At 50.1% G+C, this 18818-nt stretch overlaps 1 protein-coding gene across 20 annotated transcripts in view; it reads right to left on the reverse strand.

Moving 5' to 3' along the window:
- LOC111934291 (uncharacterized) overlaps positions 1-18818 on the reverse strand; it is a 57464-nt gene that overhangs the window by 30954 nt on the left and 7692 nt on the right. For 5 of the 20 annotated variants that reach the window (XR_015275640.1, XR_015275637.1, XR_015275641.1 and 2 more), the window contains 2 exons: positions 8118-8213; positions 3675-3799 (listed from right to left, as the gene is read on the reverse strand). Coding sequence is in view for 1 of the 20 variants with exons in the window: in XM_086848475.1 (XP_086704601.1) it covers positions 35-107 (73 nt within the window). In the remaining 19 variants the exon portion in view is untranslated. Of the gene's footprint in view, positions 1-34; positions 277-3674; positions 3800-4078; positions 4297-6003; positions 6173-8117; positions 8214-14805; positions 14901-18818 lie in introns of all 20 variants that reach the window. The other 15 variants (XR_015275634.1, XR_015275635.1, XR_015275638.1 and 12 more) reach the window with 10 other exon arrangements.

The raw sequence follows: 18818 nt of genomic DNA on the forward strand, positions 1-18818 counted from the left end.
ACGATTTTTAAACAAAGGAAGTGATCAAACTCACCCTTTTGGTGTGAAGGGCAGGCAGGGACATTGCAGTGCTCCATCAGCATGGGGTAAGGGATGTTTATCCACATTTACTCTCAAACACAGAACAACTCCACTCTCAGCACCTTCACCCTCCACCCAGTCGGCCTTTTGGGGCCCAGCTGACCCAGAAAGAGGATGGAGAGGTCTCCCAGCAGAGCCAAACATCTCAGCCAGCCAGAATGTCAGCAGCATCTGCAGGACCTTTCAAGGACTGAGCTAAAAGAAAAACAACAGAGCTAAAAAATACCCCAACTTTGTCAAGCCAAGCCATTACAAAATACCATCAGGTTCCTTTGTTGAAGTAAAAAAAACCCCAAGTCCAAAATCATTTTTCACAGCCAACCCCAAATAAAATTGGTTTGGTTTTGGTTTCAGAAGCTTTTGTGCAGCTCTAAAAACATCAGCCAGCTACGTTTCTGAATGGAATGGCTCCTCAAAATTAAAACTTGAGCAATTTTTTTTAAAACTAAGTCAGAAAGAACAGGAGCTGTAATCCCACAGGAGTGCTGAGTGTGTTTCCTTGGCTCAAAATGACTTGCTGAATTTGCCCTGAATTTTGTGGATATTTTTGCTTGACCCCTCATGGCTCAGGCACAATGATAAAGCATCTTCAGATTCCAGTCCTTGCAGAGGAGCAGTAACCTGCAGGGAAACCCCAGTACTCCCTAAGCCTTGAGAAACCCCCTTTGGAGGTGGGAAGGCACAGTTTGGAATAGGTGTTAAGGCTTTTTGGTGAGTGAGCAGCCTTTCCCACTTCTATTTTAATTTTTGGTTCTGAGGGTCACTTCATTCAACCAGCACAGCCAGGGCGAAGATTCCTTCATGCAACATCTCCAGTGTGAACACCTTGCCCAAAAAATCCCACAGGAAAAGGCAGAGGGACAGCACAGCAAATTCATCTGTCATAAATTCCCTTGTGCCTGGTGAGACAGGCTGGTCAGCACCTGTGTCCTGCTAATGGCAAAGGGATCATCTCTTCCCTTGTTCTTCCCAGGGGTTTTATTACTACAAACCTTTAAAACACAGACAAAATGGCCAGGAATTAACCCACACATTTTCTCAGCATGAAGCTCCAGACCCACATGTTGGGCAATGTCCCAAAATCATCTGCTGGAACACTCCAGACATCTGCATAGAGCAGCCCTGCACGCAGCCTCCTCCTGTGCCTTCCAGGAGTATCCCCATCCCTCCCCGTTGGTTTAAGAGGATGGCTGGGATATGGTCTGTGCCCCTGGGAGCAGTGGGAAAGGGAAAAGCAGAGCTGGGAGGTAGCAGTGGCCAGGTTTGGGGTGAGGATCCATGCTCCCCATGCTTGCCCAAGGTCAGGGAGCAGCGGGAACTGCCCTCCTCACCCCTGTTTCTAGCCAACCCTCCCTGCTGGCATGCCGGGGGCCCTTCCATGCATGGAAGTGCTCAAGAACTCTTGAAATTAATTCCCTGTCATCCCCAAGACAGCTGTGCTGTGTGGAGGAGTGCCACAGCCCAGCAATTAGGGGGCAAAGACAGACTGCCAAGGGAGGCACTGAGGTCACACCTGTGCTGCTCCAGAGCTGTGCAGGGAGAAAGCCCTGACCAAGCTCCGGAGGGAACGGCAGCTCCTAAGTCAAACTCGAGTAACAAGATGGTCTTGGAGGGGAAAAGATTAATCATTATTGGCAGCAAAGAATGTGCAAGTCTAACAAAAGCTAAAGGGTTTTTTTATTACAGTCCAACTGCAGCTGGGAAGACAATGTTAGCTAAGAATCATTAAATCCATTGCAAGAATAAATTTTCTTTGATCCAAACCATAAAATGGGAGTGAAATCCTCTTAAGCCAGCAGCAGCTCCTAATGGAACAGACATTATTTTTTTGCAAACCAATAATAAAAAATAAAAAAGGGGTAGATTATTAAGTGAATAGATTAGGCTCCCAAATGGTAAATATTTACTCAAGCAAAACCTGCCTAATTTAATACCTGCCTCAATTAATTTTTTTTCAGTTTGGGATTATAATTGAAGGGAATAAGGGCATTTTCTGACTGTACAAACAGGGATTTGTGAACCCTGTTTGACCAGAATTCAAGCAGGAGAAAAAGGACCTAGGGAAACTTTCCCTTGCTGACCCCCAGGTAACATCAGTGCTGCTGCATGTGCCACTGATGAGCTGGCAGCTTCTGCAAGCCTGGAAGATGGAAGGTGAAGGCATGGTCCCCTCTCACAGCTGGTAATTAAATTTCCTGAAACATCTGACCAGGAGGTCACTCCTGATATTATCAAATATAAAAAATATTACAGAAAGATTGAAGTAATTTCTTACTGCAGTCTGATTTAGTCCCTGGTTTCAGGGAAAGCTTGGGGTATTCCTGCCTCAGTGCCTTGCCTTTTCTGCCAGACAGAGCAGATGTGGGAAGGGAGTGGAACTCTGAGCTCCAGCATTCTCACAGGCTCCGTACACCCAGGTGGGAAAATTCACCTACCCAATCCCTTCTCTGGGGCAGGGGGTGCAAAGAGAGTGTGTCCTGTGCCCAGAGAGCCTTTTCCACCCCAGACACTCCTCCTCTATGCTCTGGACAATGTCTTCCTCCTTCATGGGCTGTGCTCCCTTCCCACTCTCCAGAGGGTATCCTTGCATGCTCAGAGCTTTCAGGCCTCTGAAAAGTGACCTGATCTAGACACAGCCCCTGCACAGTGGAGCTTTGCATCAGCAGGTCAAGGGAGGGGACTCTGCCCTCTGCCCCTCAGGTGAGACCCCACCTGCAGAGCTGCCCCAGCACAGGGACGAGCTGGAGCTGCTGCAGAGAGTCCAGAGGAGCCACGGAGCTGCTCCAGGGCTGGAGCCCCTCTGCTCTGGAGCCAGGCTGGGAGAGCTGGGGGTGCTCACCTGGAGAAGAGAAGGCTCCAGGGAGAGCTCAGAGCCCCTTGCAGGGCTTGAGGGGACCCCAGGAGAGCTGCAGAGGGACTGGGGACAAGGGCTGGAGTGAGAGGACACAGGGAATGGCTTCCCACTGCCAGGGAGCAGGGATGGATGGGATATTGGAAATGAATTCCTGGCTGGGAGGGTGGGCAGACCCTGGCACAGGGTGCCCAGAGCAGCTGCATCCCTGGAAGTGTCCAAGGCCAGGTTGGACAGGGCTTGGAGCGCTCTGGGACAGTGGAAGGTGTCCCTGCCTGTGGCAGGGGGTGAGACTGGATGAGCTTTAAGGTCCCTTCCAGCTCAAAACAGGCTGGGATTCTCTGATTCTGTGATTTTTACAGCTCATATCCACAAAACACACTAACGTGCTCAGTCACAGCTGTCCACCAGCGCTCTCTATCCCCATCACTTGCACGGCAGTTCTCTACAGATGAAGATTCCTGGAGCAGTTCCACACCCCACTGCCAAGGGGCTGCCTGACCCTTAGCTCTGCCCAGGAAAGAACATGGCCATTGGCTTGCAGCTGGCAACCAACTCTGATATCCTGCCCCTGAAGCACACACTGCAATAAGCAGGAAGGGAAACATTTGAATACAAACCTTCCTGCCTGCAAGCATTTCTGATCCTGGCTTGAGCAGCCCAAACTCAGCTCCTGGAGTGTAAACTTCAGTGCATGTCTGAAGCCTTTTGGGGAGGAAGATGAGATAGCACATGGATTTACCTGATATATTATGCTGTCATGTCAGAGCTCTGTTGCTTTTGTTTTCCAGGCAGGAACCTTGCTGGCAAATGCTGGTGAGTGCTGCGGGCTCATGGGAGCTCTCCACACAGATTCCTGGTGTAGCTCTGGTTGTATGTTGTGCACAAGGGCCAGTGGGGACAAAAATGAGAGAGAGAGAAATGGATTCAATAATGAAATCTTGAAGTAAAAATGTGGCTGATCAGAATACAGTGACAGAGAAGGTCTGGAGTACTTTAGACCCAAACAGCTCTTAAATCCAGGTAAGAAACAGGACATCTATGGCAATAGCAGAATCATCAGAAATAGCAGTTAATCCCAAACTGGGAGCAAATAGAGTCCAGAGCTTGCCAGGGAACAACATGTCAACAGGATTACGGGCAAACCTTACAGGGCAGCTGTGATTCTGAAGGCCTGAGAAGCAAATTGTGATCAAAGCCATGCAGGCACAAGAGGAAACAGCATGGAACCCAGAATCCTTCTCCTGAAGGCAGATGGAGGTGAGTGACAGCCCAGCAGATCCTTTCCAAATCACCCCCTGGGTCCCAGGAGCAATAGATGGGGGACTGCTCACGTGATGCTGACTGACAGGCTGCGAGATTGTCTGTGGGAAAGGAACAAGAGGGGTAATTTTATTGTCATGTCCCGCAGGGGGGTGTAAGGAAAATCACAGCATGAGAAAATGACAGTGTATCTGTCTGAGGTCATTTGCATGCCCAGATAATCTGTGGGAGGAGAGCCAGAGTTGCTGTGCTTGACAGAGGCAACACCACGACAATGGGCCTGGGAATCGGGAGATTTGCAAGCCCTGAAACCAGCCTGGTGTTTGCTGCTCTCAGAAACCAAAATGTCCTGACTTCATCATTTAGGCTTCCAATGATTACACTTTGCTCCCTCGTGATGGGCTGTATGATGGTCTTGTCTTGCTGATTACACAGAGGGACAGTCCCAGGCTCAGAAGTGTGCCCACATCCCGAGGACACACTTAGGGGACACAGAGACACCATACACAGGCAAAGGAGCACAAACATGAAGGCAGACACTGGGTAGCAGTAGCTGTGGGCTGCCAGTGCAGCCCAGTAGATTTTAGCAGGGATCTAGAAGAAGAGAAAAAGGCTTTGACAGCGGTTTCAGGCTTCTCCTCTGCTGCAGAGGGAGTAACCTGGGAGAAACACACAGTGGCAGGTGGGAACTGAGATGGCTGGCAGGAAAACTCAGTATCTCTGCAGTGGAAAATCCAGCTGATGGTTGGGTGGAGCAGGGCCAGAAGGACAGGCTGCCTGCAGAAGGCACAGGCACTTCTCAGGGAGTGTGAAGGAGATGGTGACAGGTTGGGTGAGACTCACTCACACAACCCTTTAACACTGCACTGCCAGAGGCTCCCAGGAAAATCCCAGTGATAAGGTGTGTGGGACTCTGCACAGCACTGATAAGTGTGGCAGAAATCTGATTGCTTCGAAAACCTGGGCATTCCAAAGGGATTTCAGCTGGGTGCACAGGGAGGACGAGTTGGATTTTACAGATAACCTTTGGGCAGAACCATCCAGCTTTCAGCAGAGCCCAGATATGGGTATTTAGAGAAAGGTCAAGTCAAAGAGAATGGAGGGGGTGAGTGGATGGTGAGAAAGAGACATCAAGAGAGTAGCAGGAAAGAGCAAGTATGAGGAGATTTAAACCTCCTGAGCCGAAGGCAAGAGGTAGGTGTCCAGGAAGGGCTGTCAGAAAGCAGAATGTGAATTAATTTGGACAGTGCAGGACAGTTTAGGAGAAAAGTGATCGCTCTGTGAGTCATCAGCAGGGCATTAAATATGCAAAATTTGTAAATAAGGTCACCCTGAGAGGGAACGCAGAGCAGGAAGAGAGAAGGGCTGGGCAAATAGCCAAGGATGGAGCAGGTGAAGTAGCTGGCAGCACCTGAGGATTGTCAAGCAGGGCAGGCACAGCCTCAGGCCACAGCCTCCATCAAGGTAGGGGGAACCACATCCTCCTTGGGCAGAGGGAAGTGACAAACCTCCCCCTCCACCCACAGGTAGACTCGTCCCTACCAGACCCAAAGAGAAAGCAAACTGTGATGTCAGTGTGCTAGTGGTAGCCAAGGATTGGAAAAGACAAGCCCACAGCTGCAGCTGGCAGGGAGTTGTGTGGAAAGCTGAGCCTACCCAGCATTATTCAGCTGCTTCTCAGGCGCTGGAAGAGCCAGAGCTCGTGTCTGTGATTGCAGGGGCAGGAGCAGCGGGATCCTGAAAGGCTCAATTGACCCCAGGTTACAGAGCCAGCTGGGCACATGCCAGGCCTGAGCTCACCCACTCACCTGGAGCTGGCTGGGAAGCAGAAGGCAGCTCGAAGGGAATGCCAGGTTACCTTGTTGCTGGCAATGGCCTCTCATTTGTCAGCGAGGGATGCAGGCAATTTACACAGGGATGTGGGAGTGCTGCAGGTGTTAGGCAGCCACCCTGAGAGCTCAAGACAACAAAGAGATCCTGAAAAAAACAGATCCATTTCTAGCTGCAGAGAGGCTCTTAGGAAGTCCAGCAAGCCCCAGGCAGAACCAGGGGAAGGGGGCTGGGAGCCACCAGGACAATGGTCCAAGAACAAAAGGGCTGCATTAAAGGGCCTATTCTGACAGTTAAACCAGGTTTAAGCAATTTTGCTGCTGCCTAATCTGAAGCTAATAAGGAGTCAGTCTTACAACCTGGAAATGCCTGGCCAAGTCAGTGGAGAAAAGAGGGTGAGGCGTTTAAGCAGTCCAAACATTGTTTCTGTCTGCATGTTCAGGACAAAGGCAAACCACTTTCAGGTTTAAAGTACACAATCCCTGATGGAAGCAAGATATTACACAGACCTGATGTGGTGCTGTGATGGGGTGAGAAGCCTCCACATCTCTGTCTGGTACAACCCTCAGAGGCAAAGTTCAGTGAGCTGGTGCCAGGGTGACTGGCAGAGGTTATCCAAAAGCCAGGCTCCATGAAATGCGGTTAGTCAGCACAAAGTGGCCTGGTCTCTGCAGGCTGCCTGCTTTCCTGTTTACCTGACCCAGAAATCCAGAATTTCTTTTACACAGCTTCATTTATAAAAGAATCCAGTCTGCAAAGCACAGCTTAGCCCAGATTTCCACTCCCAGACTTGATCAGATCACTCGAGGCTCTGAGACCACTGTCTCCACACAGTAATAGACATTATCCTGAGGCTTTGTGTGTGTTTATGTTACCCTTCCATTTTCCCTTCAGATATGACATGCAATTCCTAGAAAATATGTTATATACTCTTCTGCTCTGGAGTTCTGCCACCTCTGATTACACTCATTTGAGCCAAGCATGTAGTTTCAAAGTAAATCAATAAACAAGGCTTAAAAGGGTCCTACAGGCAGAGGCTGGGGGCAGCACCACCTCCCCCTCCCCAGTTATCTCTGCTGTGCTTCAACCTAACCAAGTAAATGGGTGAAATCTGAACAGGAAAACACATCCCAAAGCTCCCAGAGCTGCTTTACAGTATGGAAGATGGGGCCAGGGCCTGCCTTGCACCTGAATGGCACCTCCAGTGTTCCAAGTCCCTGGAGTCACCCAGTGAGAGTGAGTGGGTGTCACAGCATGATCAGGGCTGGTGGGAGGGTCTCCCAGGGACACCCCTCCCTGCCAGCCTGCGGTACCCACGGAGGGCTGCAGCCAGGGTCTCCTGGTTGTTGCAGGTGGTCCTGGAGGCACTCCAGCAAACATCCCACCCCCAGTGAGAGACTGGAATGGCAAACCTGGAAAGCCTGGATTCAGAAAGGGGCCATGCACCTCCCACTCTTACTGAAGACATTTAGGGCCCCTCAGGCTTGCTATCACATGGACAGTAACACATCCAAGTAGAGCATACCATAGATTTATTTGGGGAAGCCCAGGGGGGCACTTCTTCACCCCTAATCCTCCTTTACACTGTTTGTGGCTTCCCAGCACACCAACAGCCATACAGGCACAGGAATCTTCTTGGGAGTCTCCCAAGAAGCTCTAACAAGGTTATAGTTCCTCAAGCAGCTCCTCCAAGGTGAGTCATAATGGACCCCATGAGCACAGTACAGACTGCTGGCTAAACACTTCCCTAGGGAAGAGCTGAGAGGTGGGTTATTCATCACCAGGAGCTGTCCTGCTCTCCAGGATCAAGGCACACGTGGGCAGGGGAACTACCAGAGAAACCTCTGACACAAAGCCTGCTTGGATGCACTCACAACAGGATTTACAGAGCAAATTAACTCCACTGGTTGAATTATTTGGATTTTTTTTTTTTCTTTCAGAATCTCCAAAGGCTGCATAGACACAATGCTGACAACTCAGCCAGAGAGGAGGGCTGCTGTGGCACACAATGAGAATGAAGACCCCCTCACTCTGCCACCGAACAACTGTTGTGTTTTTGCCTGGCTGCATCTTCAGTTGAGATCTCCATTACCTGTGTGCTGGTGGTTGTATTGGTGTGGCTGCCTGGGCTTCCTCGGGCCGGCTCAGGACATCTGCTCACTGTTCCCAGCTCTGCTGCTTCTGCTGGCTGTAAAACAGAATGAATCATTCAGGGTAGAAGTGATCTCTTGTTTTGGTTGTCTTCATGGGCTGGTCTCTATTTAGTGCTCTGTTTCCAAATCCAGCATTGTGCGTGCAGAATCTGATTAGGGGAGTTTACACCACCAGAATATACATCCAATGTAGCAATTACACACAGCCCTGGAAGAGCCTCCCACACAACATGCTGGCACAGCAAAGCTCCTACTAGAGACGTGTGGGACGAGCAGCCCACACGTCTCCTGCACAAGCAGATTACTCAGCCCCAGAGTGCTGCTTGAAGCAACATTTTCTTGGGATTCAGGGAGAGATCCCACAGACTGCTGCTCTTTTTTGTGGGCTCTGTCCTCTTTCACAGAGCTATTACTCATTGCCTCATTATTTATTGTAAGGCTGGATGCTGCCAAGGTGCTCTGAGCTATCCCAGCCTGCAAAGGTTCCTATGAGCTGCACTGAGTGGCACAACTGCCATATCCATGTCATTCCTGTGTGTCCAGATCCTCCCCTGCACAGCATCAGGCATCTGAACTGCTGTGGTGGCTCCGTTTCAATCTGTGCCTCCAGCACAGGCTTCCCTGCCCCTCACCCAGGCAAAGCCCAAATTCAAAAGGCCAAATTCTTCTCTGTGTCCATGCAAAGCAGCCCCTTGTCTCCCCTGCAGAGCCCCTGTGCAACACTTCCAAGCCCAGAGCTGCTTTTCCTGCTGGGAACCATCCCCTGCTCTGAGCACCTGCAGCACTGAGCACCTTTAGGGGTGCTCAGCCATGGGGTAATTAATGAACACATGCAATCACTTCTATTATCTGCAACTTGAAGGCAACTCTTATCGAGGCAGAGCTGCAGCTGTGGGCAGCCAGGGCACAGCCACATCTGGGGCACGAGACCTTTGCTCGCTCACTCTCCCTGGCTGCTCAGGGAGTCAGGTGGTGCCGTTCCTAGAAGGTGCATAAATTATTACTGCAAATTACTCTGATGAAGTGGCTTTTATTAGAAAGCCAGACACAAAGGGAGCTTGCTGATTGGCTCCCAGTGATGTCATACCCAGCACAGCACTCAAACGCAGAGATACGAATTTTCTCGTCTATATTTTGCATATAATTTTCATTTTCTCCTGGCAATAAAGACACCAGCAGAGCCTTTCACTCGGGGAGGGTGGTGGGGGGTCTGTACTGCTCAAGTGGCTGATGAAAGAGAAGTGGGCTTTGTTCCTCTGTCTTGCAGGGAACCTCAGGCTAATATTTTGTACCCACAAAAGCACTGTGGTTTATTGCTCTATTGCAAACCCATCACTCCATTTTCTTAGGTGGATAGCAGAGAAATTGGCATTTTTTGGCTTCATTGTATATAAAATCATTCTGATCACAGAGATTTTGCTATTTACAAGCCAAAGCTTAAAGAGCAGATAAAGCAACAGCTTTCTGATCATCATCAGAAGGTGGGTACAGGGCTTTGGGAAAAAACAGGCAGCAAAATCCCAACTAATTATTTCTTTTCCAAGTTTCACATGGTGGTTGTTCCTGCCTGCAAAGGCACTGTGAGTTCTCGGTGAGGTCTGTCGGAGGCAGACTCAGCGACCAGCACATCGTGTGCTCTCATTCCTCTTCCCTAACTGAATGTCCTATCGAACTTACAGAATTTGCTTACAAAACGTTCCAGCTTTACTCATTTCTGGATGCAACAGGCTTGCTGGTGCAGCTCAGACAGCAGAGCCCTGTGTGGAGAGCAGGCATGGAAGTATCCTTGCCTCACTGAACTGGAATGAACTCCCAAATTCAAGTGAAGGCTGTTGTTTCCTCAGCAGCTCTCTCACGCAAGGCTGTCGCAGTTCTGGGCCCCCATTGTCGCTGCTGAACCTGGACATGGGCAGAGGGGAAGGTTTTCCATACCTTCCTGCCTCCATTATGTACCACCGAGGTGTAAATTCTGCTGGGATGGCCAAGTGTAACATTTCCAGCCCTGGAAACAGGCTCCTGCTTGTTCTGTGCAAACACTGGGCTCTCCTCCAACAGAGCCAGCACAAATCCTGAGCTGACCTACAGTGCCTGCCTATTCCCCTGTGGTTATGGCTCTGAAGTCGTTTGTCCTGCAAGGGCAGAAAACAAAATCCATCTATCACTTGGAAGATGTCCTGGAAACCCCCAGACAGTTGTGCTGATGAAACTGGACACCAAGGGCTACTGGAGAGCTCAAACACAGTTAGATTTGCTGTTCCCAGTCCTGGGGTCACGACTATTCTTCCTTATTCCAGGTGGCTCAAAGTTGGAAATCATTCTCTCTTATTGCCCAAGGATTTGCTGAGCTGCCTGCCCTTTGTGGAAAACAGGAACTGCCCTCAGACTCCTGGATGTTGGATCTGAGGCTTTTGAAATCCTGAGGGTGAAGGTGCAAGGAAGAGGCATCCGGGAAGGAGAGTGCCTGACTGGGAATCAGAGTAAAAAGAATGTGAAGGCTGCAATCCTGGGAGAGGATGCTGGCTGAGACACACAGCCAACATCAGCAAAAAGAGAATGGGCTCTCAGGTTTAAGACCTGGAACAGATTCAAATCACCCTTTTATGTCTGACCTCCATGCCTATCTGAGGAAGACACAGAGAGGGGAGGGAGCCATGAATCTTGGATCCCATCCTTATGTGGCTTGGCCCTACATCCCTCTTTGCTTTTACCACTCCATGTAGAACAGAGGGTTATTAAAAGCACCAGAAGAATCTCAAGTAAAACAATTTTACTGTTTTTAAAAGCTTTGTTATAGCATCTCTGGAGCTCTGGCTTGGACCACCACAGACCATTGTCGGGAAGCTCTAAACAGCCTTTGGATATTGAATTACTGTTCGGAAATGTATCAAATTCCAAAATTGCAAATGCTGTCCAAAAAAAGAAGCCTCTGTAGAACAGAACACACTCACACAACGCAGACAACAAAACCATTGTGCTGGCCTAACTCAGCTTCCCTTCCCCACCCAGAGCAACAGCCTTGCCCCAGTCTCATTCCAGCGGTGATATTCCCCTGGGAAGCAGGTGGGCTCTAGAGGAGAACACAGTCCCACCTACTCATCACTCACCTCAAAACGAGAGCCCTTCTATCACTTGGCTTTTAATGAAATTGGGGGTTGATATCTCTGTCAGCCCCTCCCTTCCACTTGAGGACAGCATTAGCATCAGTCTGGATTATAATACCCAGTAAGCTGTTCTGGGGCGATATGAATCAAAGCCTTGAAATTGGGGTTGTGTTTAATTAATTGTGGCTGACAGATGAAGGTATTGATTGTAGATTGAGAGGTTCAGGACTGGCCCGGGGGATAATTATTGCAGGGCACACTGTGTTAGGGCGATATTTTTTTAATTTCTGGCAGTGTAGGGGGGAAGCAGGGGGGAAATAAGTGAATAATTGCAGCTAATTAGGACTTGTGTATGCATCCCAAATTAATTTGTTTGAATAATCAACCACCAACAGCCGTCTGATCCAAAAGGAAAAGGAAACAACTGCTCAGAAAGATCTCGATTCCTCCCACAAATTGTACAGTCCTGTGTCTGGGATAAATGTTTTACGGGATTGAGGCCCTAAATACAGAAGGATAATTGGGCAAGATTATTGAATGGAAACACTTGCTTTTGCCTAAGATCTACGATAAATCAAAGGGGCCGGGCGAGGCTGTGGGATAGCAGATGATGCTCTGTCCGTGGCCCCCATCCCATCCCATCCCATCCCATCCCATCCCATCCCATCCCATCCCATCCCATCCCATCCCATCCCATCCCATCCCGTCCCATCCCTACCCGTGTGCAACAGGCCGCCCCTGCGGACTGCCGGCCGCCATCCCTTCGCAGGCGGGACACGGGAGCTGCGGGTCGGACACACAACTGCTGTCCCCGCGGGGATCACGAGAGGTGTGTCGGGCGAGGAGAGGGCAGATGGAGGCGAGGCTGCGGCAGCAATCTGTGTCCCGGTGCCCGGCCCCTCGCTCCGGTCCGCGGGGTCCCCGTAATCCCCCCCGGCAGCCCTGCTGCTACAAACGCTCTCATCACCATCGCAGCGGGGGCAGCTCAGCACAGACAGCGAATGATCTAGCGGGGGGTTAATAAAAGGACTGGCGCAGAACAAAAAGCCTGTCAGCCGCCACAAGATGTGCTCTCCTCCCCTTGTGCCCCCCAGGAAATTAAAAACCGGAGCCTGCGGTGTGCGGTGTTCTCTGCGGGACTGGACGGGCCGCTGGGATGCGGAAGGGTAGGGTGGGAAGGGGGAAGCAGGGAGTTAAATGTTTGTCCCGGCTGTTGTTTCTGCTGCAATCTATCAAGTGTTGTTACTCTAAAGGACCAGACTACCTGGTCTTTCCAAACCTGAAGAGACAAAGGCACATTTCTGTGTGCTGCTGCCAGCAGCTCCTCCTGGAGAGAGTCCACTACATGCTGCCAGGCTGCTCTGCCTGACACCACCGAAGTCCGTGTTTCCATGGAAATGGGAAGAGAACGGATGCCTGTGACACGACAAACCTTTTCTGATGTAGATTTGGACCGCTTCTACCATCCCTTTCTAGTGGCAACCTTCAGGACTGGATACTTTGCGGGCACAACCAAAACAGAACAAGAAGGGGGGAAAGATATCTGATAGTATGAATGAAACCCCACCATCCTTTCTGGTGAGGAGCAGCTGAACTCGAAATTGCATTAATCCATTAAAACACCCTCCTAGGCAGGGAGACCCCTGCACGAAATCCAATATAATTCACAAGCGGATAGTGCGGATCTGTCCCTCCCGTCTCCGGGCTGGGTTGGGTAAAGTTTGCAGCAGCATTTCCGTGCCGAAGGCTGCGATCGCAGCGCTCAGAGGTTCCCCGATGGCTCCCCGCGCCCAGCCCGAGCTGCGCAGCGCGGGCCCGCAGCGCCCTCTCCCGCGGCACCGGGGCAGCCCCGGCCGGCACCCGCAGCAGTCCCGGGCAGCCCTGCCCTGCACAAACCAGAGCCACTTCTATGCGCCTTGAGGGGTTCTGGTGAGCAGAGAGAGGCAGAATTCTTTGCCTACCTACAGCTTGCCAGCAGGTAAAAGTGAGGAGGCTGACAGAGGCTTTGCTGAGGGCACGTCGGTTTGGCATCTGCCAGAGGAGTGTGGAATAAAGCCATTATCCCTCTCCTGGACACAGTGCTCATCGCGTGAGGTCTGGCTGCACCTCAGGGTGTCAAGCGACCAAACACCTACGGGTCTGTTCGTCTGTTTTCGTACCATCATCACAGAGGTTTTGTGCAGCCTCTCTCAGCAGCTGCTCCTGTCCCACGCTGCCCTGGGCACTGTGCTCCGGGCATCTCCGTGCCCACACTGCAGACCAGCCTGCCCTGGACCTCACCCCAGACCCGTCAGTGCAGCACATCAAGAGGAGAAACGTGAGATATTTGCAAAGCCAAAGGCAAAGCAACGACAAATTTGTCTCTGTAGGGAGTTTGCTTGGGATTATTATAATTTTAAAGGGCAAGTTACTGCTCCAGAGCTGGGAGCCAAGGATTTGAATAAAGGAGCTTCATGAATACAGATACATTGCATAGACAGAATAAATAAAGCTGATACACAGCTGTTTTAATTTCCAAGTGGGTGAAAATGAGATGTCCCATCCCCAGGAGATCCAGAAAGGGCTTCAGCCCCTTCATTAACCACAAGAGAAGAGGCTGAGATGCCAGGCCTGCCTGACTGCTTGCACCCTGTCATGACAGCAATGTCCTGGAGTTCCCCCAAGGAACACCACTCCGGGGAAGCAAAGGCTTCCTGGCTGCCATGAAAATACTTGAAAACTGGAAACACTCCTGCCCTTCCTCAGTGCAAGGGACTCCAGGAGACACCAGTGTCAGAGCCAGACCCAGCTACACCCACAGGATATTCAGCACCACACTGCATTTCCCAGAATAAAGTCACCAGAATAAAACATAAATGAAATAAAATGGGATTTTAATTGACCAGAACATTTAATTCAGCCCAAAAGCAAATGAGGAGCCCAGGGCTCCCTCTGAGCAAGAAGCAGCAGCATTGTGACATGTCCCAGCCCTGCTCTCCCCAGTGTGGGCACTCACAGCATCTGGCCAGATGTGCCCTCAGGCCCTACCCTGGCTCTTGCACCAGCACCTGCTTCTGGGAAATGAGTTTTTGCAATATTCCTTCCTGCCACATCCATCTCAGACAGCAGAAATAAATGTCGTGTCTCTCACACCGTTACATGTCCTGACAGATCTGCCCAGCCAAGACATGCCTTGTAACACCAAGCTTGATTTGCCCCTGACCTCAGTGGTTCTGGCACCAAAGGGATTTTCTCCAGGCTTGGGAAGGTTGTTCCTTCTTTTGGTGCCATTGGGAAAACTCCTGTGCGTGCTGTGTGAGAGGTCAGATGGGGTGAGTGCAAGCAGCCCTGCAGTGACAGGAGGGTGAGGCTGTAACAGGGCTGGGACTCTGCTCCGTGCTCCATGGCAGGCAGCAGGTCTGTGCTCCCCCTGCTGCTGCTGAGCACATCTCTGCACATATCCCTGTCCTCCAAGCCTCATTTGTCCTACACTTGCAGTGAGTGTGTGTATTTTTGGTATCAAGGAAACATTCAAGCAATGATTTACCTGCTCAATGGATTCTGCTGGGTCCCACGTGTCCACAAAGAGCAGGGTAACACTGGCAGGACCTCTTGGTGCTGTTCCATGTGGTCTTTTGTGTGCTGGTGATAGAAAATTTTTTTTTTTTAGTGTTTCTCTGCTTTCTCTTGCTTCCATCACTGCTGGCTGTGGTAACATTGAGAGCACCAGCTTCAGGGTGTGCAGACACCAAAGTGAGGAAAGTCCCCTTCTGGTGCTCTGGGTAAAGTACAGATGGAATCCAAAGCAGACACGGGCAAGGTCCCCATGCCCCTGACTCCATCACTGAACATATACACTCACCCTGGGATCTAACACTGTGCCAGGGTGCCATGTCCAGCTCTGGCAGTCCCAAAATCTCCCCTCTGTTCACTCTGTGCTCCATTTGTGGTCACACCAGCTGCTGGACTGGCACCACCATGGCATTAACCTCAGGAGGGTGACAGTGACACTGTTCTGACAGAGCTCTCCTGGCTGAAGCCCTGCTCACATCTCCTCACTCGCTTTGCCCTGGGCAGGCTCCAAACCCACAGCTCCCTCCCAAGCTCACATCACCTGTTACTCCAGCAAAGAAGTGAATCCCAGTAATGTGAGGACATTTGCAGAGCCCCAGCTTTGAAGGGACTAGAGTTTGTCGTTTATGCCTCCAGGGTGGCATTGCAGATGAAAATTAAAATGCCAAAACTGACAAAAGGAATTTTAAAAAGCATTTTCTGCTTTTAAGCAGCTGAGGAATGAGCAGATCTTGATTCAATAGGCTTAGGTCAGTCTTGTCTGAGATACACAGGTCCTTCTCCTTGCTTTGTCCTTACAACTCCTTCCCCTACCCAGAGGAAAGTCTCAGCTGACTCTCCCACTGTGCAACTCCCAGCTCAATCTTTAGAGGGGCTTCAGTGGCTTATTTGTTTAAATCTCTGCAGACACTAAGACTCCTCAGGAGCCCTCAGTCTTGACAGAGAAGCAAATACTCACAACTGTAAATGCATCTTGCCCAGTTTGTTCTCGAATTCCTGCTAACTGCACCCAAAGTTTGGCTGATGCCCTCTTTTTCTGTGTTTTACACAGATTAAAGATCTTGTTTTGCTATTACCTTGTGGTATTTATGATGTGTAAGGTTGCTCAAGGTCCCAATTCTGTACCCTTGTGTCCTTATCACACAGACACAAGCTGCAGCATGTCACTTCAGCAGAATGTGCCGATGGCATTTGGGGGGCATCACAGTGGCATTTTACAACTGCTCCTTGGGGATTTGATCAAAAGACCTTCAATTGTCCTTGAAATGCAGCTTGAACTTTTCACAGGAGACCACAATTGCTAAACATTCCTGTACTATTTAGAGACATCTTTGCTCTGTTGATAGCAGTGACATGCACAGGAAAGCCACTGCTCTGCTGGCACTCCATTTCTGGCAGCAGTGCCAGGGTCAGCTCTATCACTGAGGCATAAGACCTGCTGTGGGTCTGTCACATGGATGTTAGGGAGAACTGTCTCCCTAACAATTCTGTTTGGTAGGGCTGACTCCAGGCTTGCAAATATTTGGAAGGAAGCTGGAGTTTTTACATCCCAACAGCCTCTGAAATGGCAGCGTACACCTCTCCTGGGCTGAGTCCCAACCTCAGGAATCCAGCAGGTATTTGTTGTGTGCTGTTACAAACTAGGGTTTCATCTGAGGTTTTACTCCCCCGGCTCTCATTAGCAGACTGATGGCTTTGTGATTATGATTTTCCTCAGCTTCTGTCTTGAAGATATTTCTGTGCCTGTCTGAGATTGTCACTGGGCACTGCACCAACTTCCACTTCTCCCTGATTACTGTGCTGCTGAGACACTGAATAGCTCACATAAAAAATGCTTTTCCCCCATTCACAATAAGGTCAAGAGAAGAATCCCTGAAACCTTCTAGTCTAGGAAGCAAACCTAAATCCCTGCTCAGGGAGATTCAAGTTCAGCTCCTGCTCATGGCATTGAAAAGGCCATGCAGCACCATCCAGCCCTGCCTGGAGCAGGGCAGAACCTTGTCCTACCTCCCTTTACCTGTTACCCATGAGCAGCACAAGGCTCACAACTGTTACTCTCTGGCCTACCAAGCAAAAATTGCTATTTCAGTCAGAACGTTGGAGGCTGATGGAAATCTGACAGTCCATGGCTAAGCTGCCAGCTGGAAAGTGGGTGGAAATGAATCTTTTGTAGAATAGTTAAACTGTCTTTTCTCCAGATTAATTAATTCACAAAGAACATATCCCTTCCTGGGTTTCACAGCTGAAAACAAAGCCAGTCTCACCTCCTCTGCACTATCTGTCAGTCGTACCACAAAGTGCGGAACTTCATTGTTCCTCATGTGAGCAAATCCTGGGGAAAAAAGAAAATCCCTACACTGTCTTCTAATTCACCTGAGGTTCTGAGCTTCCCCACATCAATTTTTCTACAGTTACACCCAAACAGTTGGTTCCACCTTGAGCTGATCCACAGGGCCATGGCCCCAGGCAGAAGCCCCAGCACAGACTCAAAGCACTCAAGGCACTGCCAGTTCCATTTTCAGCCCGACTTTCCCTCAGTTTGTATTAAATGCCAGGTGTCTGTTTGATACCTCCACTGCAGTGGCAACCCTCAGATCACATTTGGTTTCCCATGGACCAGATCCAAGGAGTGATGGGTAGCTGGACAGGTGCCCAGCTGAAAGCTCAAGAGCCCAGCAGTGAGAAACATCTCAGCATCCGTGTCTCGACAGAGACAGGAGCAGGCTGAAAATCCAGCTGTCCACGGGCTCCTGTTCCTCATCTGGTAGCACAGTTCCCTGGATAATCTCAAAGGCTGCTCATCAGGTGCTCAGGACATAGCTGTGTCCTTTCCCAGCCCTGTGTCCTGTGCAGCTGTCCAGACCCATCTTTCTCACCGTCAACTGCCAGCTAGGTGCTAAATCTGTAGCAGACTCTAAAGATTATCAGCTCTTTTCCTGTAAGGGAGCTTTGTTTGAGAAAGGCTTCCTCCCACACCTCCATATTTGGCACCTCAGCACTCACTTGAAGTGGAAACCAAGCTCCAGAGAAGGCCACAAGACAGTCACAGCATGTGCAGACTCCCACAGGCCACTATCCCGCCTCTGGAACAGTGAGACACCTGGGAAAGGGAAATCCATCCCTCCCTGTTCACCCTGTAGATATGGAGGACTTCACAGCCCTCTACAGCAGCGCTCTGGAACTGAAGAGTTCCTTTTCAGTCAACTCCTCCTCGTACACCAGATCAACAGATTGTTCTTTCCTGGTTATTTTTATACTACATAGTTTTTGAGGTTAACGATCAACCAAAACTGTCCTTGTAAGCCTGAGTTTGGCTAAGGAGAGTGTTCTGTCAGCAGCTGATTCCTCAGGAGGAAGTCACTGAAAAGTCTCTTGTTCCCTTTGGAGATGAATGACCTCCTCCAAACAGCAGATGGAGTAGTCACTTGCTGCTGAGGTCTTCTGCAGCAGGATGTTTCAGCTAGAGGAAAAGGGAAAGGAATAAAGCAACATTCTGTCTTAGCCACTTCTGAGAAGGGAAGTGTCACAACAGTCATTTCTGAAATCCAGAGAGCAGCAGTAGAGAAACATCAGTTTGTTTTCATCTGTACTTTTGTGAAGATGAAGGAGGAAGATTATTTCTCAGCATGTCCACCATAGCCCCTTGCCTTCCATCAGTGCTCAACAGCCATTTCTACTCAAGAAGTGCTGTGCTCTGAGGCAGGGAGATCAACCATCCCCCTCACCCCAAATAGCCTGAGGATGCTGCAGGGAAGCACTTAGTCCTGCAGCACTAACAAAGCACAGGCTGAGCTCACAGAATGGAGAGAGAGGAAATCACATGCAGACTTGCAAAAGGCAGTCTCTGGAGCCTGAGCTGGTTGATCACCCAGCAATTTCCCTGCGAATCTACCTGGGTTTCCCTTTGATCTCTTTTGGTTAGTACTTCTCCTTGTCATCCCTGATGCCCAGCCTAGAGGCAAGACATCCTCATAAGACTTAGAAGTG

This window comes from Cyanistes caeruleus, chromosome 13 (genome assembly GCF_971803275.1).
Source record: "Cyanistes caeruleus chromosome 13, bCyaCae1.hap1.1, whole genome shotgun sequence".
In the NCBI taxonomy this organism is placed as follows: domain Eukaryota; kingdom Metazoa; phylum Chordata; class Aves; order Passeriformes; family Paridae; genus Cyanistes; species Cyanistes caeruleus.